This window comes from Fringilla coelebs, assembly GCF_963513975.1.
Source record: "Fringilla coelebs genome assembly, chromosome: 5".
In the NCBI taxonomy this organism is placed as follows: domain Eukaryota; kingdom Metazoa; phylum Chordata; class Aves; order Passeriformes; family Fringillidae; genus Fringilla; species Fringilla coelebs.
In genome coordinates, this window is record NC_140033.1 from 44,059,840 (window position 1) to 44,075,868 (window position 16,029).

General features: G+C 41.5%; 1 protein-coding gene across 1 annotated transcript in view; it reads right to left on the bottom strand.

The window, feature by feature from the left end:
- Positions 1–10,046: 10,046 nt before the first annotated feature.
- Positions 10,047–16,029, bottom strand: part of TMCC3 (transmembrane and coiled-coil domain family 3) — a 44,334-nt gene continuing 38,351 nt past the window's right edge. Inside the window, exon 4 of the mRNA XM_084206016.1 lies at positions 10,047–15,201. Within this exon, the coding sequence (XP_084062142.1) occupies positions 14,899–15,201 (303 nt within the window). The 3' untranslated portion in view covers positions 10,047–14,898. The remainder of the gene's footprint in view (positions 15,202–16,029) is intronic.

Genomic DNA, 16,029 nt, shown 5'->3' on the forward strand with positions numbered 1-16,029 from the left:
CTGCTTTACCCAAATTTGCTGAGAGAATGAAGAGGAAGAAATCATAATAAGGAACGTTCTCCTCTGTGGCTCTCCTAAATGTACAACCAATTTCAAACATTAATGACATAGGTTTTGAAGACCATTCTAATCAATGCAATCTTTTTCATCCCTGAATTTTGTTGGCTGTTGAGAAACAAAGGACAACAGCAATTTTCAAACTCAATATAAAGACATTTTCAATTGTTAAACCAACAGCTGGATGAGAAGAACAGGTCAGCGATGCTAAAGACAATAAATGATATGAGAGGAGAGAAAGCTCTGGTACACAGAGAAAATTCAAGGCAGCATGTCCCTAAGAATTTCTAAGCACATCAACAGGGTTAACATGATCACTCTTAAAAGCAAACAAAAACCCCACACAAACAATAAGGACAAACCAAAACAAGAAAAAACAACCAGGCAATAGCACTTTGCTTTCATTCGTTATAGATACTAAATGTAACTATCAAACTTTAAGCCAAAGCTCAGAATTAGGAACACAGCATTTAAAGTCAGATCTGAATCCCACAGCTTACTTGAGTAAAAAGTATTTTTGAAGTGGCATAATGGAGATAAAGTCAAAGACACCAAGAAAACACTAGATTTTCTGAGACAACGTCAGCCAAAAGGTAAGCTGGAACACAGCCTTTTCTACTCTCTATTCCAAGCTGCTGCAGGTGAGAAGTATATTCTCTCCTCACAGCTTTCGTTACTATCAAAAAGTGCACAAATTACAAAGCAAGACACACACCTGGCCATGTATTCATATGCATGAAGATTTCATTTAAAAGATAAAAGGAGAAAAGAGAGGGAGATAATTGCAGCTGGCAAAACAATGCTCCAGACCGCAAAAACCTGTTGTAGTTAAGGAAACAAAACTCTTTTGGCTTGCAGGGACATCTAGCGGCAAATGTAATGATTTGCATTCCTGGTGACAACAGTGAAACAGACAACAGAGATTTCATTACTTCATGAGAGCTCTTTCCTCGAAAACACAAAGAGCAATTAGTAATATTTAACCTATTCACATGCAAAAAAGTTTTTCTTGTTCTGGGGTTCTTTTCCCCACATCACAAAATAATTTCTGGCAGTAAACTGCCAATAGTCATCAACATTTAGGGATACCAATACTTTAATAATACCAACCAGAATATCTTCTAATGGCTAACAGTAGTTGCTCACAGTCAGTGAACAGGCCTTAAATAATCTTCAAAACTACACAAAGACTACACCATAATTTTTGAGAAATACTTTAAAAGAACACTAGGTTCTTCCTCTCTTGGAGATGTGTTCAAGAAGTGGAGAGGCATAAAACATACTTTAAAGAAACTAAACCCGCCATCATATCTAAACTTCATTCTACACCTACTTATTTGCCAAATTTTATCAAGCTACCAAACTGCAAACTTGTATCAGTCTTCCCAAATTCATGCTATGAAAACTTAACATCATTTTCCACAGCTATAAATACAAAGGCATTGGTGCAGAGTCCTAAAACCTAGGAAATGCACACTCAATAGGTAAAATGGTAATACTGTAGAATAACTAAGTGAAGAAAATAAATTACGTTTCCAAGAATCATCTTTGTTTTGCCTTTCTTCTCCAATTATTTCTCCTCCTAAGGAGAGAAATACTGCTGAATGACCTACTATACATCTCTCCTCCTCACAGCTGTACATCATGAAAGGGCTTTTCTTTTGCAAGATTTTTTAGCTATATTATTTTAACTTTTTCTTTGCTACAAGCTCTTAAAAGTGAGAATACTTGCATTTATAGAAAAATATGATATATCAATATGATATTAATTTTATGGCATTTTGTTTACAATGACAAGGCTTCCTTCTCGTTCACCTGGCATAACCAAATAACATGACTGCACCATGTATTGGTCATTCCCCTGAGTGCTATACATAACTCACTCATGGCTCTCTTTTCCATGCCACCCTTAAAACACTTACATTTATTGTGTTTGAACACAGTTTTAAACAGCTAGATGATACAATGAATATAATTTTGCAACTAACAAAAAAACCGGCAGTATTTAGCCTTGTGCCAGGTTTGCTCAAGCAGTAAAATTCTCAGTAAAATCTGTGAAAGTCAAAGAGCTTCTTCACACAATTCATGGTCTAGGTCCTCTGCCTGCTTCTCTCACAACTCCAGACCTCTTTAATTGAGCTTTCTTTTTTTCTAATCCAATTAGCCAAGATCTTCTGAAACAATGAACTATTTGCCTGAAAGAGTGAAAAACTCAAGGAAAGCACAGCCTCATTAAAGCAACTCTTCAAACACCACCCCCTCTCATCCCTGCTCGAGAGTCTCCAGTAAGACCAGATAATGATCTAATGCAAAAGTGTAATCCAACACAAGAGCTCACTGTCACCAGGAACGGGAGGGTTCCACTCCTCGTTTCGTTGTCCCCATTCCTGTGTTTGTCATTCATCAGACCCCTTCATGAACTGTTTTAACTCAAGAAGCCAACACACTCAAACAAGCAGAAGACACTCAATAGTTTTTCTGTGAGGTCAGTGAGTCACACGAGCTCATGGAAAAATCGACAAGCGACATCATCAGTGAAAGTGGGCAGCTGGTACGGACTAGGGGGGAGGAACAAAGAGCCAAGTAAACAGACAGAAGGAGGAGCAAGCCTTTCTCCTTTCAGGACCAGAGAGCTGGCACAGCACAGGGCTCAGATGTTCACAAAATCACAGCCTTGGACTAGATACCCAGATTTTACACAGTCACAATTCAGTGAAACAAACCCTATCTCAAACAACTATGCAACACATTCATAACAGATCAGACTTCTCATGAACATCAATGGTGTAACAAAAAACACCCCAACCCCCTACTATATAATTTGAGAAATGTGACAGCACACCACATCTTCTTTAACAGTCCGTATTCTATTGATCTGTCATCAGCAACTTGCAGCAAAGCAATCACCTTAAAAAAAAAATTCTAGGGAGGCAAAACCAAAGAGAAACAGGAAATCCTTTGTTAGAGAGCTCCATAACCTAGACACTGCTCAGATGTTACTGCAGAGAATCCACTGAAAATCAACACTTTACACTTTTGTGCACCTAAATGCAGAAATACTGGAGAATATCTGTATGACAGCTCCATTACAGAAGACATCAAGCTCATGCAAACTACTATCACTCCCTCCACAACAGTGTTCAAGGTAAAAGTTTCAACAACCATTAACCATATATTATTGCAGTATCCATCCCTACACACTGGCACGTGGTACCACCCTCTCAGTTTCTGTCTTACACTACAGATCTGATTATTTATTGGGTGAAAAACAACAAACAAGGTTCTCTCTTAACTCAGGGTTAAAATTTGTGCTTTAGCCACATACACTACCAAGTCAAATTGACAATAGTTACTGATCAAATTGAATTCTGAATGGGAGCTACACCTGGTAAACTGAGCTGTAGCCAAGAGCAGCCAGTCTCCACACAACATGTATGTTTTCTGCTGTTTTTTCATGGCAAGAAGCCTTTGAACACACATAAACTTTCACACACTAAATCTCATTCAAAATTCTATTCGGGCATACAAACGGCTGCTTTTTTGCAAATACAGCTATAGCGCACAAACAAAAGTCTTCTGAAAAATCACTTCCCTTTCACATTGACTCAAAACTCGAGATGTTCAAGGAGGGCATAGGTTTCACATTGGCATACATATCCCACACCGCCTGTAGGAAGAAACACGATCTTATATACACTCTACAGAATGTGGGCGAAGATCGAGTGAGAGGCCAAATGAGCCACTTAAGTCACTATGACCTTTTTGCTGGGTTGTTTTTTTGTTGGTTTTTTTTTTTTTACTTTTAGACGTAGGACCTCGGTCAGAGGAATAACACTAACACGGCTGACACACATCCAGAAGCACAGAAAAATAATAACTTTCCTCTCAGTGAACGCGGCTGAGGATCGCTGGTGGAAAGCAAAGCAGACAAGCGCAAACACCTGAAAACCTGCAGCGAGCGGGCTCCTCCTGCCCCTGAAGCGTTCCAGGCGATGGCGAACGCGGCAGGCCCCAGAGGCCGCGCAGGCCGTTCCCGGAGCGGGAGCAGCGGGCACAGGGCAGCGCTGGGCTCTCCCGTCCCGGCTGCGCCCACAGCAACGGCGCGGGCCGCGGGGAGCGCGCGGGGCCGGGCACAGGCCGAGGGGCCTCCCCGCCAGCCCGCCAAGAGCTGCGGCCCCACGCACGCACAAGAGCCGCGGCCAGCCCAGCCCCCATCAGAGCCCGGCTCCCCCCCTTACAGCCCGGTCCTCCGCACGCCCCGACCCCCCGTGGCACAGCGGAACCCCCGCCCACAGCCCAGCTTGGCGCGGCTGCCGCCGGCCCGAGCGATTTAAAAATGGCGCCTCTCACCTCCCGCCGCCCGGCCGCCGCCGGGGCCCGCGGGGCAGGCTGGGAGCGTTGCCGGGGAGACGGGCGGGCTCCGTGATGGCGGGGCCGGCCCTCAGAGCGCCGTGAGCGCTCCGCGGTGCCCCGGGGCCGCTGCTCTTGCACAGAGATCGGCTGCTACGAGCCGCTGAAATACTGTAAGCATGATCTTCTCGTAAACATCCTCATTTCCCCTCTAAAATCTCTTTGAATGAAGGAAGAGATTGAACGTCCTGATCGCTATTGGCATTCCTCTAATAAAGCTAACAGCGCTTTCATAGGGATTAAAATAGTTTTCAATTAGTCTATTAGAAGGTGGGTATTGGTGATGACACACACACATGCACAAAGTGACTAAAAAACCTGGAAGGCAGGTGTCACATTTGGCAGCACGGGAGATGGGAGCTGCAGCGGCTCCCCAGAGGCGGCTGGCGGCTAATGAAGCGTTCAAATCCGCCATGAGCGCAGCCGCAGGGGCAGAGCGCGGCGCTGCCGCCAGCCCGGCTGCACCGCCGTGCGTGCACGGATGTTGCACTTGTTGCGATGTTAGAAGTGAAACATCGCCACTATTCCGTCTATACCAATGTACACCTGTAGGGAAATAAATGACTCCACATGACTCTGCAGTGAATAAAGAATTAGTTTTTATTCAAAACAAATTTTGATGAAAAAGATGAACATTAAAAGCCATAGAGCCTAACAGTTTTACACTGCAAAGAAATCTTTATTGAAAGTGTCATGAAGTTACACCCTCATTTTCTGTATCCAATTTGCTTTCTTTTTTTTTTTTTTCACTATCAGCTCTACAAATATTAACTAAGACCAAACAGAAGCCTTTCACCCTTTTACAGCTGCATTAATAGGAATGGTAGAATGGCGCAGATCCTTTCTTTGGTTCTATTAGTGTCTGTTCATAGCAGGATTACATAGCTATAATCTATAGGAAAGCAATTCATTTACATGAGAAACATGACACCAAGAATGCAGATCACTCAGTGTCAGCTCTGCGGGGGACACAGCAAAAAGTTACAAAATCTAAAATTGTTTAAGTAACTAAAATCAACAGACAAGGTTGGGTGTCTCTTGCCAGCTAATTCAGGGAATAATTATTGTGTGAGTATTTCCAATGAGTAATCTTTTTCTAAGAGGAAACTCAAGATGGTGGAAATTGTGTTACTTTATTTTTGCCTCCACATTTTCCACGTTGAACAGAGAAGGGTTTCCTTCCCAGACCAGCTGAGATAATTCCAGTTACTCACTGATGGCCAGTGGTTCTGAAGTGTGGGCAGTAATGGGGCTCTTCTTCCTCACAGTGACCATCCTGCCTCTGCTGGCTTTCAAAGGAGAGCTGCTCTAGTGACTCAGATGGGAATCTTGCAGAGCGCCCAGAAAGAGAGAAAAAGCCAGAATCAAGATGGACTTCAAGGGCACAAGGAGGAAATGGCTCAAGGAAGGAGGAATAGAAAGCAGAGCCTATAGGAGTAGGAGTGGGGCTAATGCACACAGCAAAAAGAGAAGGGAGGGTCAATCAAGAGAGAGATCTGGACAGCAAGAGGCAGAAACAGCTAGACAAGATTTTAAATATTACTAGACAAATATAGGGGGAAAATGAGGGAGAAGTAAATATGAAGTGATTCTGTTGGGGAGAGAGGAGAACCACATACTGAAGTTGGTTTGTTTGATTTCTCTTCTAACTCAGTACATAATGGAAATGTGTATAACACCTTTACATTAAAAAATATTATTATTCAACAGTGCCAAACTCCCCTTTTTGAAACATCCCCCACAGCAGAGGCAGGTGTGGGTTTTTTTTTGTAAAAATAGAAATTTATGCAGCTACAGGTGTCACTAGTTTATTTTTAAAGAAAGTGTCTTTAAGGGACACTTGAAGTTCACTGTGGCTCAAATAAAAGTAAGAGATTTCATTTAGAGATCTTACAGATTTTGATCAACAGTATTAGAGATTGTGACTCTTTAACTGTCATATTATATTAATTCTGGGTAGATCAACCTTTCACAGAACAGCAAGGTTCATCCTCACACAAAGAAAGCAATAAAATATAAAGAGCTATAAAATATGTAGAGAAGCCCAGGAAAATATTTCAATCCATTTTGTCGATACAGTCTTTGGAGGAGTATACTGACTCAGTATGGTCAGAAGAAGTCTTGAGTTTGAAAGTTCATTTAGACTTCTTTGCTACCCCAGTTGAGCAAGCTGAAAATAGTTGTTAGATTAGACAAATCCTCAAGCTCCTGTAGCCCAGTGACATATCTGTAGAGAAGGTTTTGTTGCTACGTCGTACCTGTGATTTAATCCATGCTTAGTCTGTGTCACCTTGACCTGAATCCAGCCTGGCAGGATAGAGGCCAAGTGGGGAATTAGTGTTGGGAGTACAAGCTCTGTTCAGCATCTGAGTCAGCAGATCCTGAAAGCATCCAAATAGTTTCACCAACCAATACAATTGTGGCAGAGATGTCTGTGACTAAGTAGTGTGCTATTTTGTGGAAGAGACTTAAAACCATACACTGTGGTGGGTAGATTGCCTGATAAAATGAATATTTTTGGCATTACAAAGTCAAAAGACAGAATTGCTTTTAAGTGCCGTAGTACTGTGATAAATCTTGCCCAATTAAACTCAGAGGGGTTTTTACCATTTTTTTTAGCATAGAGGACATCAGTGGGTATGAAGCCTAAAGCAGTTTATTAAGTTATTACTCAGACAGATGAGTTGTATGGGACTGCTGACCACACAAGCATTGTGCGCTCTCCTTTTCTCTTCAGCCTGGATGTACAGCATCTCGTGCTGATCTTCTGTCTTTATCACCAAGTGCCTATAACTACAGAGGAAAAGGGTGTTCTCCTGACCAGTACCAACTCATTAAAATGGTATTCAACAGAAAAATATAAAAGGAATTTTTTAGGCTCCAAGGGTTTCTTCCCATGTATATTGTTTTCATATATTACTGGCTTCAGTCCTGACTGTACTTTCATTTCCATTAGATTGATTCCATTCTAGGCACAATAACTAAAGAGCTTTCCTAAATTTACACACCCAGGTGAGTAGAACCACACACTCAGCAGCTGAAGGGGTCATGACTTCAAATGCAAGCTCAGTTCCTTAAGTTTCTGTCAAAAGCATGTCTGTGCTTCTTTCAGAAGCTCAGCACTGGCCAGCTTCAAGCTTGTCCTAAGGTGTAAGTTATCATAGAATATGCTGACTTGGATGGCACTCATCAGGTCATTGAGTCCTACTCCTGGCCCTGCACAGGACACCTTAAGAGTCTCACCATGTGTGAGCTCTGACAGGCTTGGTGCTGTGATCACTTCCCTGAAGAGCCCCTTCCACTCCTAACCACTCTCTGAATAAATAAGTGTTTTCCTGATATCCAACTTAAACCTGCCCTGACTCAGTTTCATGCCATTTCCTCAAGTCCCCTTGCTGGTCATGAGAGCGAAGCTTCTTCTGCAGGCTGAACAGACCAAGTGACCTCAGCCAATCCTCAAAGGCTGCCATTCCAGCTCCTTCACCATCCTAGTGGTGGCCATTCTTTGGAGGGTCTATAACATCTTAATGGCTGTTTTATATTTTGGCACCCCAAACAGCCCCCAGCCCTCGAGGTGAGGCCGCCCCAGTGCAGAGCAGAGGGGACAGTCCCCTGCCTTGCCTGGCTGGTGATGCAGTGCCTGATGCCCCCAGGACACCCCAGGTTGTCTGGTGCCTCCTGGCTGGCAGGGCACTGCTGGCTCCTGTTCAATTTGCCATCCACCAGGAGCCCCAGGTCCCTTTCCACAGTGCTGCCTCTTGTTCCCCATTCTATACACACAACCAGGACTGCCCTGTCCCCAGGTGCACAGTCTGGCACTTTCCGTTGTTAAGCTTCATTTGGTTGGTGATCGCCCATCTCTAATTTGTTGCGATCTCTCTGCAGGGCTTCTCTGCCCTCGAAGGAGTCGACAGCTCCTCCCAATATAGTGTCATTGGCTAACTTATTTAGTATTCCTTTGAGTCCTGCATCCAAGATGTTAATTAGGTTGAAGAGAACTGGGCAGGGGATGGAGTCCTCCAGAACCCCAGAAGTGACTAGCACCAGCCTGTCCAGAAGTTCAGCCTCTCCACTTTACTTCTGTCTGAATCTGGTCAGCTACGCATAAAAGGTGACATAGCATTGATCCACTAGGCAAATTCACAAAACTAATGAGTTGTCACTTAAGTCACAGTCCAAACAGGAATTGAAGAGGATACAGTGTGGAAATTTCTCCTTTCAATTACATCAGTGCCAGTTGCCAGGGGAGGCAGAACCTGCCGTTTGACTGCTGTACTTCTGCAGCAGCACAAGCAGAGAAATAAGCACACACCTTCAGGAAGAATTTATCACTAAGTTTATAATAAACTGCTCTGCTAGCACTGCCTCAGCCAGCTAGTTCAGAGCAGTTCTGGATGTTGCAAAATGAGTTGCAGCGTAACAGCAGATGAAGTCTTGGGTGCCTTCAGCTGGTTCTGGCACAGTCACACAGCTTTGGTTCTTGGAGTTATTTGAGGCACCAACACAAAGTATGTTCAGAGTACACTGCTGGTAAGGGTTATTTGTTTCATCCAGTGATTGCTAACACTGCACAGTGGCTGCCTCTTGGCAGCAAGTGGCACTTCTCTTTCTGTGCTGTTAAGCAGAACTGTTGTATTTTACTCTCTGCCTTTCTAACTCTGGGTGTTAAAGCAATTGCCAGGGAGTGCTATGCACTCTACAAAGCCAGAGTTTTGAGCAACTGAGAGAAGTGATGGTGAGTGAGGTGCATTTTTTTATGTCTGGTTTGCCTGCTTAGCAGGGATTATTCAGCCCATGCCAGAAATGGGCAAAATTGTTAGTGGTTCTGAGAGAAGCTGCTGTTTGTGAATGGAGTTAGCCTTAATATAGAACAAGTTCCAGGAACCCATGTGAAACTCAGCATGACAAGACCTTGGAAAGTCTGCAGGTGACACAGCAGACCCCGTGCCATTTCATCAAATAGGAGAAAATAGGAAGTACAGCTTGATTGCAAAGCAATCTGTTATGGCACTGTTTCTGCTCTATTAGTGGAATAAAAATAACATCATTGTCTGTGGCTCCCAGTGCCAGCTGACAAGATGTCTGTTTTATGAATTAAAAAGGCAAACTTTTTGCTTTATGTCAGTTATGTTATTTTTTTGGCACATGTGACCAAGGTTTCTGACAATAACATGAAAAAACTTCTTAAGTTTCCAATTCTAAGTTTCCAAAAAAAAAATCCAAAGTGAGTCCAGCCACTTGGCACAATAGCATAACATTTGCATGGCAAATTTCACATAAGCTTCAGATAAAAGCAATGATGATTCCTAGTTTGATGTTTGCAGTTTTGCCATGTCACAAATATAAGTGAAATTCAACAGGTTTTGGTCAAAATTGCAGCAGAGAATGCTCAGATTTGTCAGTATATTAAAACTGGGCCTTGTGCTCAATGGGGTAACTATATCACTGTCAATTGAATAATTTGTTACTGAGAAAGGAAAATTGATAGGGGTTTGAGTGATCAGACAGAAAGTTTAAGAGACAATATTCATCATCAAATAAATGTAAATATTTTTATTTTAAAAAATGTTAATGGCACCTTAGAGGCAGTCATGACTACACAACCAAATATACAAAAATTACATTTTCATAGTCGAATCTTTCCACAGTGCTGCACAAAATGGAAATACTATGGGAAACATTGCAGGTCACACGCCAAGACAATTAACTTTAGTCAATAAAAGCAGACAATTTTTGGTACACCTTGATACTACCAGACCCAGGTTCCCCAGGTAAAAAGGAAAGGTAGCTTTGTGCAAAACTTTCCAACAACAGTACAACTTAATATGCTAAACATACAGCAAATCAACCATACAAGACAGTTTGACTTGGCCTCATGCAGTCCCTATATACAGCATCATCTCAGTTGGCTTTTTCAGGGAAAAGAAGTGATTTCATTGACTTAAATAAAACTTTTCTTAGTCTTTCACTGTTGCAATGTAAAATTGTCTGATATTTTGAACAGGATTAGCATCAGAGAGACCATTCCAACTTTATCTGAAAACAAGCCCTTTATAATCTCCTGTACTTAAAGGCCAGGTTCTGGCATGATGGGGAATGAAGAAAGCAGATATATATTTTGTTGATTAAAAATAGCAGAGAACTTCTGTGTTTTCTTGTTTTGTTCCTGAATTTCTTGTTCAATGATTTTGATTTCAGAAAGCACTAGTTATTATGCAGTTAACTTTGTATCAATCATAAGCCTGAACTAATTCAGCTTCAAATGCTGGAGTCCTTGTTTATTATGTCATTCAGTAGCTAATAATTAGTTGGCAACCCTTACGATTGCAAAACTGAACCTTATGCTTACTCTGGATTTGTCTAGCTTCAACTCCTGGGCGAGTGGATCATCTCCTACAGCAAACTGTCTTCACCTTTTGCATTGCTATTCCCCAAATAAACAGTCATTATGTGTTCACAGAAAACCATTTCATAAGGGCTGTTGCTGTTCTGTGTACTTCTTTCCCGTGCAGGTTGCAGGGCTGGAACAAGGGCTTCCTGGAATGCAGACATCAGATCTATACTGATAGATGTCCTGCAGCAGAGGCACTGCATAACACAAACATTTTGATATTAAACTAAAATGCAGTGAAATTTTTTAGTGCCTCTCTAAGAATTCAGAGCAAATAGACATCACAGGAGTTCAATAAAATGAGAAGTTGCATGAATGCATATAATGTACAGCAGAAAGAAGAAGGAATTTAAACTGGGTCTCAATCAGTCCTGCCAATCACTAATTGGACTTTCAACAATAATGGAGTTGAAGCTAGCAGAGGGATCCATTCAACAATTTTTAGAGGAAACCTCATGTAGTCCTGAATGCTGAAATAGGAGAAATCAGGAAAATTGTGCTAATTTTCATAAGAAACTAAATCTCCAGAAACCTCCAAACAAAGCTGCCAAAAGCCTATAGAATAGGTATTAACAACTTATTGAAGGGCTTTTCCATCAGAGAACTACTACCAGAGTGAAATGAAATACTTGCCTACCAGGCAGCATCAAGCAGAAAAGACACTGTCTGGCAACTTTTTGTTGAGTAGGAGTGTTTTAGAGGCTCATGATGAGTAGGTGTAAGGAGTATCCTAAGAATGCCTGATGTGTTGCATGAGAATATAAAAGCAAATGGTATCCTGACAGAACACGGTTAATTGATTGAGAAGCTGAACAGAGCTCTCATTAGGAGAACTGCCGTTCTTTGGGTTGGCCTAGGCATACTTTCAGAGGAAGCAGAGCTCAGACTGCAGGCCAGATACACACACTGATAGGTAAAATACACAGTCCCAGCCTAAAGGGGGGAAGTGCTGCCCATACTGAAGCTAATGGCAGAGGCATCAGCCCAGGCTAGCTCAGGACCAGCCTTCTCTTCTCTGGATCCCGAGTATAGGCACAGCTGGCTAGCTTGTCCCACCACATGCTGGGGCTGTTTGTTCCCTCTAGGAAAAAGTTAGGAAGAACTTTTCTACACTGAAGCTGCCCCAACAATCTGCAGAGAGTCTGCCTGGAGCCCAGTTTTAGGGACAGCTGATGATTCACTGCAACAAGAAGAAAAAGGCTAATCTCCCTTAAAATCCCAGTTTTGTACTCATGAGACCTTTTTACCAGCCCTTCAAATCTCTAGATGTGGAGAACCATCTACCTCTTTCACCAGGTTTTTGTTCCAGTCTAGTGAGCTAACATGGCATATGGAAGATGTCACTACATAGCAGTAGTTAGCACAGGGTAGGAAATATGACCACAAAGGCAGGAAGGGAGACCTCCCTCCTCGGGTGGCCTTCCACGAGGCAGAGTTCCTGGCACTACAGTCTCACTCTGTGCAAAACTACAATAGTTTCACTCAAAAGCAGTCTTTTGCTCTTCACTTTACATTTTTTATTATTTCTTCATGTGACTTAAACCTCCAGTGATTTAAACCTAGCAGAGAAAATAACCTAGAAAAGAGATGCACCCATTCACCAATTAGGTTGTTTTAATTTACATAACTAACATTATGCAGACTTGAGAGCTTCTTCTATGTCCTCTGCCACATGTAAAGCCAATATGGAAGTGCAAGACCTTCCTGTTTCCAATTTAGAATTTAGGCCCCATCAGATTCTGTCAAGACAGTGAGCAATCTTTTGTAGAGACATAAATTTTAGATTCTACCTTCATTTTGCGCTGAGGTTATCTCCCAGAGTTGTAACAGGATGCCCTTGGAGCAGAAGCCTGCACATTCCCAGGTGTGAAGGGAATGTGAATTACGACAACAACATCCTTTGTTATAAGAAAAATACTAACGTTTTTCCTGCCTGTCCTGCCTGATGTAACATTTCAACTACATAAAATAGCAATGGGGGGATTATATAAATGTATAATCATGCAATAGGCAAAGGAGTTTTTCTTATGTAAACATTATTAACATATGGTATTCCTTTCTTGCATGTCTACATTACTGAATCCATTTAACAAAATGCTAAACTAACTATTTTCTCAAGAGGCCAATGCAGAAGTTGGCTGGGCAAGCTGAAGAGAAGAATGGAGATTATAATAGAGATGGCAAGAAAACACCATGAAGAGTCACAGCATTCTTAGGATCAGAACCAGTTTTTGGTCTTGTTTGGGCTCTTGTTTGTTTGGTTTTGGTTTCCACTTCACTTCCCACTTGGGATGAGGTAGGGCTGGGTAAAGACAACATGGGTGTGCCTGATCTGATCCATTTCCAGTGACTGCAAACCAGCACAGTCCTTCCTGATTCTCTGTGCAACGACTTAGGACATATAAAGAATTCTTTAAATATTTGTAAGTATTTTAATTGAATTTTCTAAATGTTGAGCTATATCATTATTCATTAAGTTAATTCTGTCCTTTCCTTAGTTCCTGAAGCCACAAATAGTAACTATTCACTGTTTATCTGACTGTGGTAAAATGTCAGAGTTCTTCCCTGCCTTCCCCTCACCCACTCCCTTTCCTCAGAATAAAGTCTTCACAAATTCTACACCAACTATTGCACTTGATTAAAAAGAAATATACACATCAAACTATGCCCTCCCTCCCATAATACCAGCATTAAAAATACTGCAACCGAAAACAAAATATGTAATGACAATTATTTTCACCGTTACTAACACTGAACATTAAATAATCAGAGACACTGTCTTTTCACTTAATGGAGAGTGGAGAAAAATTCTGGTTGTGGTGGTTTGTTTTGTGGGGGTTTTGTTTGCTTGTTTGTTTATTTTTAATAAAGATTTTGTTTTATATAATGGCTGAAAGCCAAGCTGATTTCAGGGAAATTTTTTTGCAGTTATTAAATCAAGCAAAATGAATTCCAGTGGGAAAACAAACCCAACCCTTCTCCTAGTAGTGATACTGCATGTTAATACATTATTTTCAGGAATGTTTGTTGAGAGTGTCTACAGTTCCTATATTTACAGAAGTTTAACTCCCTGCTCCCCTTAAGAAGCTGTTCCCTTATGTTTCTGCCACATTCTTTAATCTGACAGAAGAAAGAAATCCACTGTACCCAGGGTCCCACCACCTGTATGCTTTGCATTCAGTCAGAACACCCCAACAATTCAGTGCTAACAAAAGCTAACCTGAATGCTGCTGTTCTGTGTACTTCTTTCCCGTGCAGGTTGCAGGGCTTGAACAAGTGAGTGCTTTGGTGTGGATGACAACTTATCTATCACTTACTTGCTTCTTAACTCCTTTACAAAGTTGCCTGGGGATCTTATAATTCAATTCAGACCATCTTTGGAAGTCTTATGCCAGGTGTATGTGTTTCCTGAATGTGATAAGGAACAGTGCTAGGACAGAACAATTGCTAACTGTGGTCAATAGTCATCACTGGTCTCATGTACAAACAATAAACTCTGTGCAAAAAGTTACTAGCAGAAGCATCAAGTTTTGTTAGTCTTGAAAACTCAAAATCCCAGGTAATGTTACCCAATAATTTAGAATCTAGAACTATCAATACACATGACTGCACAGTTTGGTTTATCACTCTAGCTGGATTCAGAGAGAAAATTAACTATCAGTCTAGCAGAGCTGATACACATTATGGCACTCCCTCTTGATCACACTCTTTGCACGCCAGCCTAGTAAAAAGCACACTTGACACTTGCAATTGCTGGGATCCCTCCCAGACCATCATACCATCTTTTGTGGGTATGGGTTTGGAAAGTGGAAAACCTTTTGGATTAAGGCAGAAGACTGACTTAAGTGAACAGTTCATTACAGATACAGCCAGTTAGACAAAATTAGATTGAACAGGCAACTGACTGCCAACAAGTATACTTTTATATATTTACACCAGAATTTGTTTACACACAGTGCTTATAAAACAGGGAGGGGAAGAAAAAAGGGGGGAAAAAAGAAAAAAAAAGAAAAAATTAAAGACCAGCCAGTCCAATAGCTTCATCTTGGTATAATCATTCTTTCTATAGCACAAATGATATGATCCCAGTTTTTACAAAATATTGCCAGCAGTGTCACTGCAAAAAAAGTGCAGATGATATGAAAACGGCTCTTCATCATAGGAGCAATGAACTTTGCAATAGTAGAAACGCACACTAAGATGACAGTCATGAAGGCCAGGATAACATTTATGCACTTCCCCAGGAGCACTTTGGCATTAACTGTTTCAGACTGCTGTGCTTGCTGTTCTTGCTGATGGAGCTCCAGTTTGGAAACCCGAGTCTGGCATGATTCCAAGGCTTCCTGGAGACAGAAAACAAGAATTAGGGCAGCCATATTTCCCTTCAACGTTTCTTCACATTTTAGCTGCAGAGCCATCCATCAGCTAGATTAGAAGTGTAATTTATTATTGACTGCTAAAATTTCAATGAAGCACCAACTTTTAAAAAACTAAATGCACATATATGTCTGAATGAGTGTGTCACTGTTTGCTCAGGCATAATCAAGCCTAACAACACTGTCCAAAATGTTGGTTTGTTCTTTTTTCATGCTCGAGAAAAAGTATCATAAGTTTAATGTTCATGACAGTTGTTTCCTATATATACTGTTGATATAAAGTACTAGTAAAGCTGTTGCCATAGAAACTATCACTGCATCAAAACAGCAAGAAAATGAGTTGCTTTCATATTCTATAGAAAACATCAGGGCAGGCTTGCTGTGATACTAATTAACTCTACTTTGCAACATGTAGCAGCACTTAGTTTACACTGCCTCTGGGGTCTACACCGATGTTGCTCTCAAAGCTACCCATCCTATAGTGTTGGGCTTGAGTCCTCTGTGAGATCTGGCCTTCTCCCTCTGTCAGTGTGAAGACAGTGGAACAACCTGTGAGATGCTTTTATGGGATTCTCTCCCACATGATCTTTTCTGTTTCACAATTTGTTCTAAAGAAAGCAGACCTTCCTCTTCTCTTGAGGACAGACTAAAAGTGCTCTTTGACTAAAATGCTTCCTAAAGACACTACCCCCATTCTTAAACCCTCCCAAAGCAAAACAACTTCCAACTGCTTCACTTATTTGCCAAAATGCCAGCTTTTTGCAGGAATTGGGATTTGGGCATCACTGCATAACG